This window comes from Protopterus annectens, chromosome 9.part0 (assembly GCF_019279795.1).
Source record: "Protopterus annectens isolate FY-2018-M chromosome 9.part0, PAN1.0, whole genome shotgun sequence".
NCBI lineage: Eukaryota > Metazoa > Chordata > Ceratodontiformes > Protopteridae > Protopterus > Protopterus annectens.
The window spans coordinates 911,115,674-911,128,825 of record NC_056743.1 but is presented as its reverse complement, the minus strand read 5'-3'; the positions used below and the strand labels follow the sequence as shown (position 1 = coordinate 911,128,825).

At 38.7% G+C, this 13,152-nt stretch overlaps 1 protein-coding gene across 1 annotated transcript in view; it reads left to right on the top strand.

The window, feature by feature from the left end:
• LOC122811661 (unconventional myosin-Ib-like) overlaps positions 1–13,152 on the top strand; it is a 1,027,360-nt gene that overhangs the window by 653,630 nt on the left and 360,578 nt on the right. Inside the window, exons 15-16 of the mRNA XM_044083653.1 lie at positions 6,257–6,319; positions 11,490–11,690. Of these exons, the coding sequence (XP_043939588.1) occupies positions 6,257–6,319; positions 11,490–11,690 (264 nt within the window). The remainder of the gene's footprint in view (positions 1–6,256; positions 6,320–11,489; positions 11,691–13,152) is intronic.

The window sequence follows — 13,152 nt, the reverse complement described above, 5'->3', positions numbered from 1 at the left end:
TTTTTTCATATATTCTGCCAATGTCTCACTTATTTTCATGACTTCCATATACATTCTGTTGATTTTTTTTCCTTTGCAAATCTGCCATCCATGCAGCAGTGCTATATAGGTCTTCTTGCCTTTGGATTTGCCTTTTGGGCATGGCTGCTCTCTGCCACTGACATGTGGGCTTTGTCATTTTCTCTTATTCTTTGCCTGCTCACCCTTCCTTCCTCCTTTTAGACATCCAAGCTAGGTCTCACTCTGGCTAGTTGGAGGGAGCTCAGACTCCAGCCACCTCTTAGCTTTGCCCTGTACAAGAAGTCCTGATTTGTCCAGAATTCTTAAGCAAAGAAGATCTTATCAGTGCTGCTGTCTGTTTGATAGTGCTAAGTACTTTACTTGTTACAAAGGTGGTAAAACATTACAATCTCTTACACATTTTTTCTGTAACTGGTAGTACATGGGGCAGATAAAGCTCCAAGCACAGGCACAAAATTATGATCATAACCTTTTAGTATGTGTTTGTGTTGTGAATACTTAGGTTCACCTATCAAACTTCGATTTCTAGGTAAATTTCTTGCCATCTATGTCTCAAGCACATAATAAGCCAGTTATGATCCGAGACCCAAATACAAATAAATGAATAACCACTTGAAGTGGAGCAATATTTGGCACTGCTTTATAATAAAAAAAATGCACCACCAGGGTTTCTGAACTCCACACAGTTTTATTTAACACAAAAGTCTGTTAACCCTGGTGGTGCATTTTTTGGTTTATTTGCTCTTCTTTTTGCACCATTGCACCACTTTTTGGGTTACTGCTCTATAATAGGTTATCAAATTATTATCTATCACCCTGAGTTGCCTTGGGAAATGGTTATAATTGTGCCCAAAAATAATGGTTAAAAGCAGATAAGTTTCCTGAATTAAGATAGTACAGCTGTCTGAAGTACTCATGTCAACAAATGATCTTAGAGGGAAACATCATTGTGGAAAAGGATCCAACCCGCATAACCTGCTGTATATGAGTTTAGATTCAGGATCTCTGTAAAGCCTAAACCTTTCATATAACTTGGGAATTTTTTTTCCTATGTAGTTGTTCTTACCTTTATAGTGTGACACTTTTTAAAGTCAGTATAATCAAGTTAATATAAACACTACTAGTAATTTATGTGTGCATGCTCAGAAGAACTGAATTAAACATATGCCATTGTATGTTATATGGAGGGCATGCACTAAGCCACATCAGTGCAATCACCATTAGAAGGGAACTTTGTTAGGTTGCATATGGAATAATCTTGTTTAGAAATATTGCAGAAATCTATTGTATACCACTTGGCGAAAAAGGTGAAAAAGTCCCATAGATGTTGATTCCTAATGGATGTCAGTATGATGTCATAATTAATTGTGATATTTAAATGTGTTGAATGGGCATTTGCCTGTGTATTTTTTGTCTGAAGAAGGTGGGGAGATTTTCCCTACAGAAAGCGCTTACAATTAAAGGTTCCATGCTCCGCTTTTGCTGCATTTATTCGTTAGTTCCACTTTTGTTTTAGGTTTTAGTTTATCGTGGTTTGTTTTTACTAGTTTGTCATGTCAAGTGGGAACGAATTAGTTGAGCAAGGCGGGGAGCATAATAGGAACAGTAGCCAATCTTTGCTTTCGCAAAATGATTTGTTTGTTTCAATGGATGGAGGACAGCAGCAAGCGAGACATGCTACTCCTATTTCTAATTCTGAAAATGATTTAACCATCCTGGTTAACTTGCTTATGGCAAAAGTTGACAGTTTGTCCCAAAGAGTCCAGGAGGCGAGTGTGAGAAATACATATTTGCAATCGGAGGTAATGCCAGTGTCGAATTCTGGACGTATCGGCTTTGATACAGGAAGAGGAAATGCGCCTCTGCCTGGAGTGAGTGGTGTGAGCTGCGTGAGAGGACTGGAGCCGAGATTACTGAGGATGGGGAACAATGCGGTTGGTGAAACAGGCTCGAATAACGCTCCAACTGAAAGAACAGTGGATGCTTCTACTATTCCTAGTTTAATCTCTGTTTTGGCGAACAGGGATTTTTTTGTGCCTGGACGTTCCATACCAATAGATGCCCAAGATGAACGGGTGAGTTCCTTCTCTGATAATTTGGACAATTTTGACATGAAACTGTTTCGTTGCAGGAAACTGCAGTTGGAGATATCATAGCTGCGTGAATGTATTGATAAACATATTGTCCCCAAGGGTTTACGCCAGTGGCGGTACCCAGCGGGGTTAATTAGAAATTCGGAGTTCCATAAAGAACTCCTTGCGCTTTTTGATAAACAGGGATTTGACTTCATGGAGTCTCTCATTAACTTTTACTTGACTGAAATTGGGACACTACAAGAAGAATTGATTAAACTTGAATCTCTACTGCAACAACATGTAGATTTTCCAAGGTATAGATATGATTACCTCAGAATACTTTCTAGTATTGAAGCCTCAATTTCAAAAATGTTAAGTAATAAAAAACGTAAAATTGAGAGGGACATTCTTGAATATAAAAATCAGAAAGCCTACCCCCCACCACCACTTGGACAAGTTGCTGCCTGGAGGCTGCCGTCCATGGGGGAGGAAGAGAATCCTAATCAAAATATTCAGGATGCTGTGGGGGAAGGTGAAGCACAACCTGTTCGGAGAAGCGAACGGATAAGGAATAATGACAATAACCATTCTGATGGGGCCCGCACTGACATCAATAATTCTCAACAACTAGGAGAGGGGGTCAATGATGTGGGAACCAATCAGGGTTTTCACAGGCTTGGGAACACAAGGAATGTAACGTTGAACAACAGTGTCAACAACTGAGGGCACAACCAGAAAAGGAAGAGGGGCAACCAACGGAGGCGTTAGTCACGGCCCAAGGTGATGGGCCTAGCACTTCATCTGCATTGAAGGGGCCTACCATCCTTTTTAACATCAATGGTGACCTTAAAATCTACAATTATACAGTTTTAACAATTGATTCAAGTATTGTAGACTTTTTTGCTAAAGGGTTATCCTTTGTCCCTGACAGGAAATGCAATCTTGTGAACATCATAGTAGATCTAAAGCTTTTTGTACGTAAATTAAATCTTGCATACATGTTAGGGAATACCCCTTCGTTGCTTAGTTCACACAGAGTTTCTAGTATTTTTAATCCACCACTTAATGGAACACTAAGCACCTTTGAAAAGCTCTGTGAACTGGATTTGAGGGCCATGGCTAGGACACAAAACTCCCCTTTTGGAGGGAAGAAGAATGTGGGTCGCAATGTCAACAACAATGAATTAGCATTCATTCAATTGCTTACTGAATGTAAAATTAGAGTTATGGCACCAGATAAAGGTGGGGGTCTGATTTTTATGGATGAATTCCTATATGAAAACAAAATGTTGGAATATCTGAATTCAGACTTTTACCTACCATCTAGTATTAATGAGATAAATAGGGCTTATGGTAAAATCAAGAACATCTTGGATGATTTATTTTTAGAGGGGAGTATAGATTACGACGTATTACAATACTTAACCATGTTAGCCCCTAGGATCCCTACCCTTTTTGGCACCCCTAAAATCCACAAAGATGTGGTGGATCCCCCTTTCAGGCCAATAGTTGATGGAAGGGGTTCGATTACGTATGCTTGTGCCAAATTGGTGGATAGTATCTTAAAGCCCTTGTTGAACTATGAGGCACAAATTTGTAGGGACTCTTGGGGCTTTCTTGAAAACATCAGTAAAATTCCATATAATCCAACTCTGATTTTTTTTAGTTGTTGACATAAAGGACCTTTACACTGTCATCCCACATCACTTAGGGGTGGAGTGGATGGTGGATTTTATGCTTCGTAAGGGGGCATCAAAAGATCAGATGTACCTTGTTGAAACATTATTGGATGTCTTACTTACCAATAATTTTTTAGTTTTTAAAAACAACTATTATCTTCAAACCACCGGTATTGCCATGGGCTCTCCGTGTGGGTGTACGTTTGCTAACAGTGTTTTAGCTTATTGGGAACATCAATACCTTTTTCAAAATGGGTTGTATCAGGAAAATGTCACTTGGTACACTAGGTACCAAGATGATATGTTTTTCCTATGGAAGGGCCCCTTAGATATAATTCCGGTTTTTATTGAAAGTGTCTCTAGAATGACACAGTTTCTTGAGTTTACATACTCCACTGGTTTGGATGAAATTGCATTCCTGGATGTCAAAATAAGTAAGGATTATTACTTGAATAAATTCAAGTTAACTATATTTAGAAAACCAACTTTTTCTAACACCTACTTATATTTCACCAGTTCTCATCCCCTTCACCAGAAAAGAAGTGTTGTGAAGGGGCAGTTTGTTCGGGCGGCCAGAATGGTGTCTGAACAAAATGATTTTTTGATTGAATGTGAGAACATTCATTCTATGTTCCTGCTACGGGGTATCCCCATATATTTGTGGATGAAATTAGGCAGGAAGTGGTTTTTAAAAGAGAGTCTGGCTATTTTCAACCACTACTAACTGGAGATAACATGGATGGTGTGCCTAATAATAATAATAATAAAAAAATGGCTAACATTAGCTTCCTTTTTACTTATTGTATGGATTTTAAAGCCATTAGGGACATCTTTGTTAAAAATTGGAGAGTGCTCATGGATGACCAACAGCTTATAAAAGTAGTGGGGGAAAGGCCTAGGTTCACTTATAGGCGAGGCCAGAATTTAAAGGATCTTTTGGAGAGAGCCAGTGTCAAAACAAATAGGAAGAAATTAGGAATGAGCAAGTGTGGCTGTTGTCCATATTGTAAATATATGTTTCTAGGCACTACAATTAACATGGCTGGGAGAGAATATTTGGTGAATGGAACATACAATTGTAATTCTAAAGGAGTGGTCTATGTGGCTCTTTGCAGGAAATGCCCTGCATTTTACATCGGTAAGACCGATAGGCCACTCAAGAAAAGAATGTATGAGCATCTATATGCCATGGAAAATGGGGACATGAATAATGCATTAGCAAAACACACTTGCCAGAGTCCTGATCATTGTTTTGCCTTTGCTGTTGTACAACAAGTACAACCGCATTGTAGGGGGGGCCCTTGACAGTTACAATTAGAAGAACAAGAGGCCTTTTGGCAGATTCGCACTGCTTTGTATACTGCCCCAGGACTCAATGAAGTTGTGTCCATAAAGTGCATATTAAAACTAAAAGCACTTAAGAGATAAGTGGGGATGTTTAATGGAAACAGTGAAATAAGGGAGTTATATAAAAGTATTCAATCAAGGAATTTGTGTCAAAACTTATTCTGGATGGGCCAGCCATTAAAACCCTTTATTTCATTTCTTAAAAGCAAAATTTTAAAAGTAAAATTATATATTGACAATATGATTAGGAACGCTGTATAGTTAACATAAATAAGTAACTATATGGAAAGATAAAACAAAAGATTAAATATAGATGAATAGTATTGGGTTAAATGCATTTGCATTAATATCTGTTATATTTGGCTCTATTCTCTTAGGCCATATATATACATACATAGTTAATGGGACAAGAAGCTTAAGATTAGCTGTGTTTAATATAAGAGTATGCTTATTCTGTCTTGGGATATAGTGATGGTTTGAAGTAAGGATGTAGTCTTGTTTGTCTTGCTTGCTTGCTGTTATAAGGTATTGCCTTGAAATGATAATGTATTTTAGGCAATATTTTATTCATTTGTATATGCATTTTGCATATTTATATTTAAAATATACATATATTTTTATATATATATATGTTGTTTCTTTTACATTTATAGTTTTCATTTTTCATATATATAGTCATATTTTTATGATGTTTTTTAACGGGTCAATTAATGAGATTATGATGTCATAATTAATTGTGATATTTAAATGTGTTGAATGGGCATTTGTCTGTGTATTTTTTGTCTGAAGAAGGTGGGGAGATTTTCCCTACCGAAAGCACTTACAATTAAAGGTTCCGTGCTCCGCTTTTGCTGCATTTATTCGTTAGTTCCACTTTTGTTTTATATGTTGATTCCTGCCAAAAAGACTTCTCCCATGAAAACTTACTGTTATGGTGAGTCACAACAGTACAGTGAATCCACTTGTCACACAGTTATTTGTTTTAATACCCAATACTCAAACTCTGTCATGTTTTCATATTTAAATATGCACTACAATATCTGCATAGATATTTTTTATGTATATATTTAATGACTTCTTCCAAAATGTTAAGGAGTTTTATTCTGAATTATAACTTTTGTCTTGTTTCTACAGGGTATTAACTGGACACAAGTGAATTACTTCGACAATGCTGTCATCTGTGATTTATTAGAAAATGTAAGTTGCTTTCCTTTTCTTAGCCAAATGGATTGGTGAGGCAGAATACTTTGTAGGCTATTGTTAGGTTGCATATCCTCAAATCTTCAAACATTTTGGTCAACTCTCAACAACATCCTCTATCCTGGAAAGCCCTCTAATCCCTCCCCATACCCTAACTCTTCCTCTCAGGAAACAGCTACCCTCCTGAATAAACACTTTATCTCTTCCAGCCAAAATCTGGTAACCTCTAAGCCAAACTCTACTTAGTTTCATACTTTCATAGTATAGTACTAGGCTATCTGCCCTGGGGCATTTGTAAGCCTAGCCATAGTGATGTGGCTTTTGCCACCCCCTGAAATGGTACAAAAATGTGCAGATAAAATCTAGAATACTGTGCCTCTGTCTAGTAGTGACACAGTGAAGGTCCCCTTATATAATAGAATTAGTTTACTGTGCCTCTGTCTAGCAGTGACACAGATGTGACCCCTGTGGTAAACTTACGATCTCCCATCCACTCATCAAGATTTCTCTTGAAGAGATTCAGTGAGGGGCTCTGCCTAATACGAACTGGGATCCTATTCCAAAGCATGGGAAGCCTCTAGGTTATGAATCTATCCCTCCAGCATGTCCTATTCATACTTGTGCCGAGGTTTAAGTCTTTAGCTCTCGTGGTCCTGATGGATTTGGATTTTTTGAGGTGGAGCATGTCCATCAGATCCTGATTGGACATGGCCTGTATGTCAGGCAGAGATCACCTCTGAGCAGGCGGTATGCTACTGAATAGAGCTGAAGTTTCTTTAGTCTGGCAGAATAAGACATATGTTGGAGACCCTTGATCCTTTTTGGTGAGGTACTTTTGTGGTCTCTCCAGCTGTTGCAAGTGCCGGGTGAGGTACATACCAAATGGGGCATTGTACTCAATCATAGGTCTGATGAGGGAGGAATATAGGGGTACAATGACATCCTTGGATCTGGATGTGAAACCCTTCATGATGAGGTGTGCAAGGTAGAATGTTTTTCTAACCACTTTGGCAACGTGGGTGTCAAATGAGAGGTCGCTGTCTACTTGGGTCCCTAGGTCTCTGATTACTTTTTCCATACTCAGTGGGTTGCTGTCTATGTGATAATTTGTGGGTACTTTGTTTTTTCCAAAAGGGATAACTATACATTTTTGGCATTTAGTTTAAGGCCGTGACTACGGCACCAGTTGTCCGTTTCAGTGAGGCCTTTTTGTAGGATGTGTGTATCTGCTGGTGTATCGACTATGGCACCTAGTTTTCAGTCATCTGCGAACTTTGTCAGCCACAGCCCTCCCATGTTTGCTTTAACATCTGAGAAATAAATGCCGAACAAGAGGGGTCCCAGGACAGATCCCTGTGGGACACCACTTGTGACTGGCTTTGAGTCTGACATTGCTCCAGTGATTTTAACTTTATGGGTTCTGTCCTTTAGCCAGTTTGCAACCCATCTAGTGACATAAGGGTTTACTTTTAAGCTGTTTAGCTTATCTATGATGCCTGAGTGGGGTATTGTGTCGAAGGCCTTAGCCAAGTCCAGGTATGCTCTATGGACTGCTTTGCCCTCATCAATGGCTCTAGTGACTGTTTCGAAAAAGTCAACCAGGTTTAAAAGGCAGGATCTGCCCTTTACAAAGCCGAACTGGGTGGGGTCAAGCGTCTGTAGGTCCCCTATGTCTCTGTTTATGAGTTCCATAATGATTCTTTCCATAGCTTTGCAGACCAGGCTAGTCAAGCTTATGGGGCGGTAGTTTCCAGGGTCTGTAGACACCCACCTCTCCAAGTCCCACTAACACAACTTTGTTTTCTTTTGAGCCAGTTCCCATTACTTACATCAAATCTCTACTACTCAAGCTAAAACCTTGCTCTCCTTCCACTGACAATCTATCTCCTTCATTCCTCAAACTTGCTGCTGACTCAATTGCCTATCCTGTATCTATAATAATTAATCAATCTATTCTGGAATCAACTGTACCCACCCTTTGGAAATCTTTCTTCACTATCCCTCTTCATAAAGGTGGAAACTCTACTGACCCCTCAAACTACCGACCCATTGCCATTCTGTCCCCCCTCTCCAAGATATTAGAAAAATGTATTTACTCACAGCTTCTCAATCACCTCCTCACACACCACTTACTTACCCCTACCCAACATGGATTTTGTCCTCACCACAGCACCACCACTGCCCTCCTCTCCTTCACTCATATCATTGCAGAGGCCCTAGACAACAATTAACTCATTTCCTGTCTCTTCCTAGATCTCTCCAAAGCCTTTGATACTGTCTCTCATCCTCTACTACTATCCAAACTCGCAAATCTCCACCTATCCCTCTCCGCACTTGCCTGGTTTAATAGTTACCTATCTGGCTGGGAACAATCTGTCAAATGGCTCTCATCCTCTTCATCTTTCCTTCCCATCTCCGCTGGTGTTCCCCAAGGCTCCATCTTGGTACCCCTTTTGTTTAACATCTTCACCAATGATCTTTACACCTCATGCAAAGAATCGTCCCTTATTCAGTATGCTGACGACTCCACACTTATATCCATCTCAAATAACATTCCTGAACTGCACTCCCTGACCCAACAGGCCCTACTATCCACTGAACAATGGCTCTCTCACAGCCTATTGATCCTAAATCCCAAAAAGAGCAAACTCCTACTTTTCCTTCCCCGTTCTCTTTCTCATCACAAAACCTTTTTTATTACGTCTTCTAACAATACAAATATCTATCCTGACACCCACACAAAACTCCTAGGGGTCATTATCAATGACGAACTCAAGTTCAACCTACAGATACTCCAATGTATAAAAAAACAAACCAGAAAATAGGTCTGCTATATCGGAACAAAAAATTCCCTAACCCTGAATCTAGACTTACCCTGGGCCAGGCACTCCTCCTCCCCTCCCTCTTATACGCCGCCCCAGTTCTTACCAGTATCCAGGCCTCCACTCTAAACAAACTGCAACAGACTTACCATAAAATAGCCAGATTCATTACTAACTCCCCATACAACTCACACCAGTGCATTTCTTTAAACTCTCTTCAATGGCTTGAACTTCCCCAGTTTCTGCTATCTTATCAATTTCATATGCTACACTCTATTCTTTATAAACCCTCCTTCTGTCCATCTCTATCTTCCTTAGTCTCCATCTACATCCCATCCTGGACGCTCCGTACTTCTAACCAACAATTACTTGATATCTACCACCCAAAAAGGTCAGTAGGCAAACTACTCTACAAACACTCCCTTGCCCATGCTTGGAACAAACTTCCCCTTGACTTACATTCAATCTCCCACACCTCACACTTTAAAAATGAACTAAAAGCTTATTTTCTCAATTCCAGAACTTGCCCTTGCCATGACCCTACCTAGTCTTCTTCCCTTTATGTACCCTCAAAAGGACCATACTTAGTACCTCATTACACCTCTCTCTCCAATGTGTCTACTATGCATTTGCACAATTTTATACAAACAAAAAATGTTCATTGTTGACCTATTGAACTATATCAATGTAAAATTGTTACTTAGCTTCATTTTAATGCAACTTTAACTTTATGCATGTATCCCAACATTTTGCTATAACTGCTATTATATAAATATTGTTTAAAATTGTACTTGTTTTAAAATGTATTACTGGAGCTTTTCTCCTCGGGTCTCCACTGAAAGTGGGCCACAAGCCCAGTTGGACAAACCAGGTTAACAAATGTCAATAAATAAATAATTGTGCTTAACTGTATAAAATGAGCTTCACAATTCTCCTGAGGCATTATGATTTTACTGACTGAAACATAACTTGTAACTCTTAAATTGCTTTTTACTTAATCAGTATATAAAATCATATGAGTTCTCCAGAGGACTGAAAGACATTCTGCTGTTAACTTTTTACTACAACTTTGTCCATGCTTAGTGTAACTGTTTAGAAATGAAAGCCCTGTCCTGGGTTATTGCCTTCTTGAATCCTGGCTGATAAGACAGTGATAAGACAGTCAGCCAGCAAACAAATGCGAGGGCTGCATCAAAGGGTGAATCGATGTAGCTGCTGTTTGTTGGTACAGGTCAAGCAGGTTGAGTCAGTCAAGAGCAAGGGTATTATGGTAAGTCCCTTCACAAAAGGAACAGAGACCATCTTCTTCAGTATATGACTGATCTAATTTTTAATGGTAATGCAGTTGCTGTTAGGCTCCAGATATTAAGTGAGAGGCCTTAAGTGAAAACTAAAATCAAACATCTGTGAAGTACACTGTTTATTTAAAGAAGGCTTGTTCCTGCAAGTTTTTCTTGCTGTCCATCCTAGTGGTGCTCCTGTAAGATGGTGAAGCTGGTGATCATGACTAGGAATGACCAGCCTAGGAGATCAGGGCTGAGTGCCCAGTGGGCTTTTTTTTCTTTTCAGTGTAGAAGAGTTTGGTCTGGTCTTGAAGAACTAGAACCTGTCCTTGGGGAAGATCAGAGACAGCACAACTAATGCATTATGTTCAGGGGAGAGAAGTGAAACTGTGGAATCATGATGTCCGGCTTACTTTTTGTTCTGAAAAGCACAGATAAGACGAGGTGTCCTGGCTAGTCAGGACGATGGCTGCAGTGGCCCTGAACAAAGTAGGATATAGGATGTGAATAGGGAATGCCTGGAACTTCCTTAGGCCATTACGGATGTAGTTAATTCTGCAGTTCCCAAGAAAGAAGTTTCTACCTAACACTGGGTCAGTCTTGAGGGAGGGGCTGAATCCCTATTTTAATACATACCACAAAGCAGGAACTGTATGAATAGCAGACGAATAGGGGATTCTAATGATCATGGGGCTTAGTAGACCCTGAGTGGATGGCCACACTATAGGAGACTCTAGTTAAGACCATAGTGAATATCAAAACAACAGCAACAAAAAGCTGCTGTTCATTGCAGATAGATCTTTTCCTTAACAACATTAGAACTGCTGTCAGGATAAGGTGCTCATCAGATGAGTAAAGGATAGTGATGTGAAGCATTTAAAGATCCATAAAGAAGGTCTCAGAAATACTTAGGCAATGTAAATGTTTATGTATTTAATGATTCATGCTAAGGATAGAAAAAATATTTATGTTTTTTGTTGTATTCTATGAATTATAGTAATTAAATTCTTATTTGCATTCTTCTCCAGTGAAACTGCTAATAGAGTTGATTTTATTTCATAGAATTTGACTGGCATTCTGGCTATGCTAGATGAGGAATGCCTGCGTCCAGGTCAAGTGACTGATGCCACATTTTTGCGGAAGCTGAATAAAGTGTGTGCTGGGCACAAGCACTTTGAGAGCAAGGAGACCACTAATGCCAGACATATCTATGACAAGACACTGCCAGCAAACTGCTTTCAAATCAAACACTATGCTGGAAAGGTATGGTGAAGCTTGTTTGTGCATGACTTTGGCATAAGGAGGTTGGATCCATGTTGTCATTGTGACTGGAAGTAATACATTTATAGCAGAAGTGAGTGGTAATGTCATTGCATTGAGGAACAGATAATTATTCACAGTCATGTAACTACTGGGATGTCTGGCTTTTTTATTTATTTCCTAACTGAGCCATATGACAGTCACTCTTCTGCCCTTCCCTGCTTGCTTACTGTTGACTGAACTTGCAGTGCCTTGGGTGTTGAATGGCTGGCCAGCACTATTATACACACTTTGACCTTAAACTTTGACCTTACCAATCTGTTGTTTCATCAACAAATGCTTGCTTTGACTACAGCTTGTCATTATCTTTATGTTTCTGCAGTGAGTGTGTTTATTGTACATTGTGCATCATAATGTGTTGTTGCCTATTATTCATCCACGTTTCTGTAGGATGCACCTGGATGCCAAGAATTCTGGTTAGTGTGTTTTCCCCTGCTAAAAAGTTCAGCTAAGTAAAGTACACTTTTCGTGTATTCTATATATACCTGCATATAACTGTTTTGCATTTGTTTTGTCTTAAAACAGCAGATGAGTAGTTGGTTTTAAATATCAAATCTGCACAAGAGACAAGTTAGTAGTGAAGCATTAATTAATGTTTCTGAGATAGGTTTTTCATGTCATACTGCATAATGTCTGATGTAAAGCATCATGATGTTAACATGCACACGTATGCGTCTCGCTGGCACTTGTGACAATGTACATACTTTCATGTGTACATATGCTACATGGTCTTAGAATTAAACTTGACACCAGAAGTATAGCTTTCATTCTGTTCTGCATTTTGGACTATATTAGCTGTTTCTGCTGCTTTTCCTGGTTCCCAAAGGTAGATTCTGGAGTCCTATATCCTTAAAGCAACAAGACATTTTTATTTTGCTAAACTTGTACAAATTCTTGCTATTTTTATTACATTTTTGTAATTTTGTGATAATTAAGTTTATTTCTGAAATTAACAGCCTTGAATCTGATCCATCTTATTTTTGTATATATTTATTTAACTTTTCTTCATTTATTTTATTTTTTATTTTGTTTTCCATTGAATCAGCAATTTCTTCAGCTGCAATTCAGTTTTCTGACTTGAGAAAAAGTCACTAAAAGAACCAATGACTCTGAAGTTTCATGAAAACTACTCAGAAAATTTGAAACTTTAGATTCAAAAATTTGAGCCATTATCTCAATGAGAATGGACTTATTGTAAAACCAGAAAGCAAACGGTACAATGTTCCCTTGCATTGTAAGTGATCAATCAATTAAGGGAACTTAATTTTTAATCTTAAAATGAAAGAAAGTAGTTCTGTCTGGTAGATTAAGTTTCATGCATACACTGCCAATCAAGAATATGACATATCTACATATCTATATATAATATATATATATATATATATATATATATATATATATATAT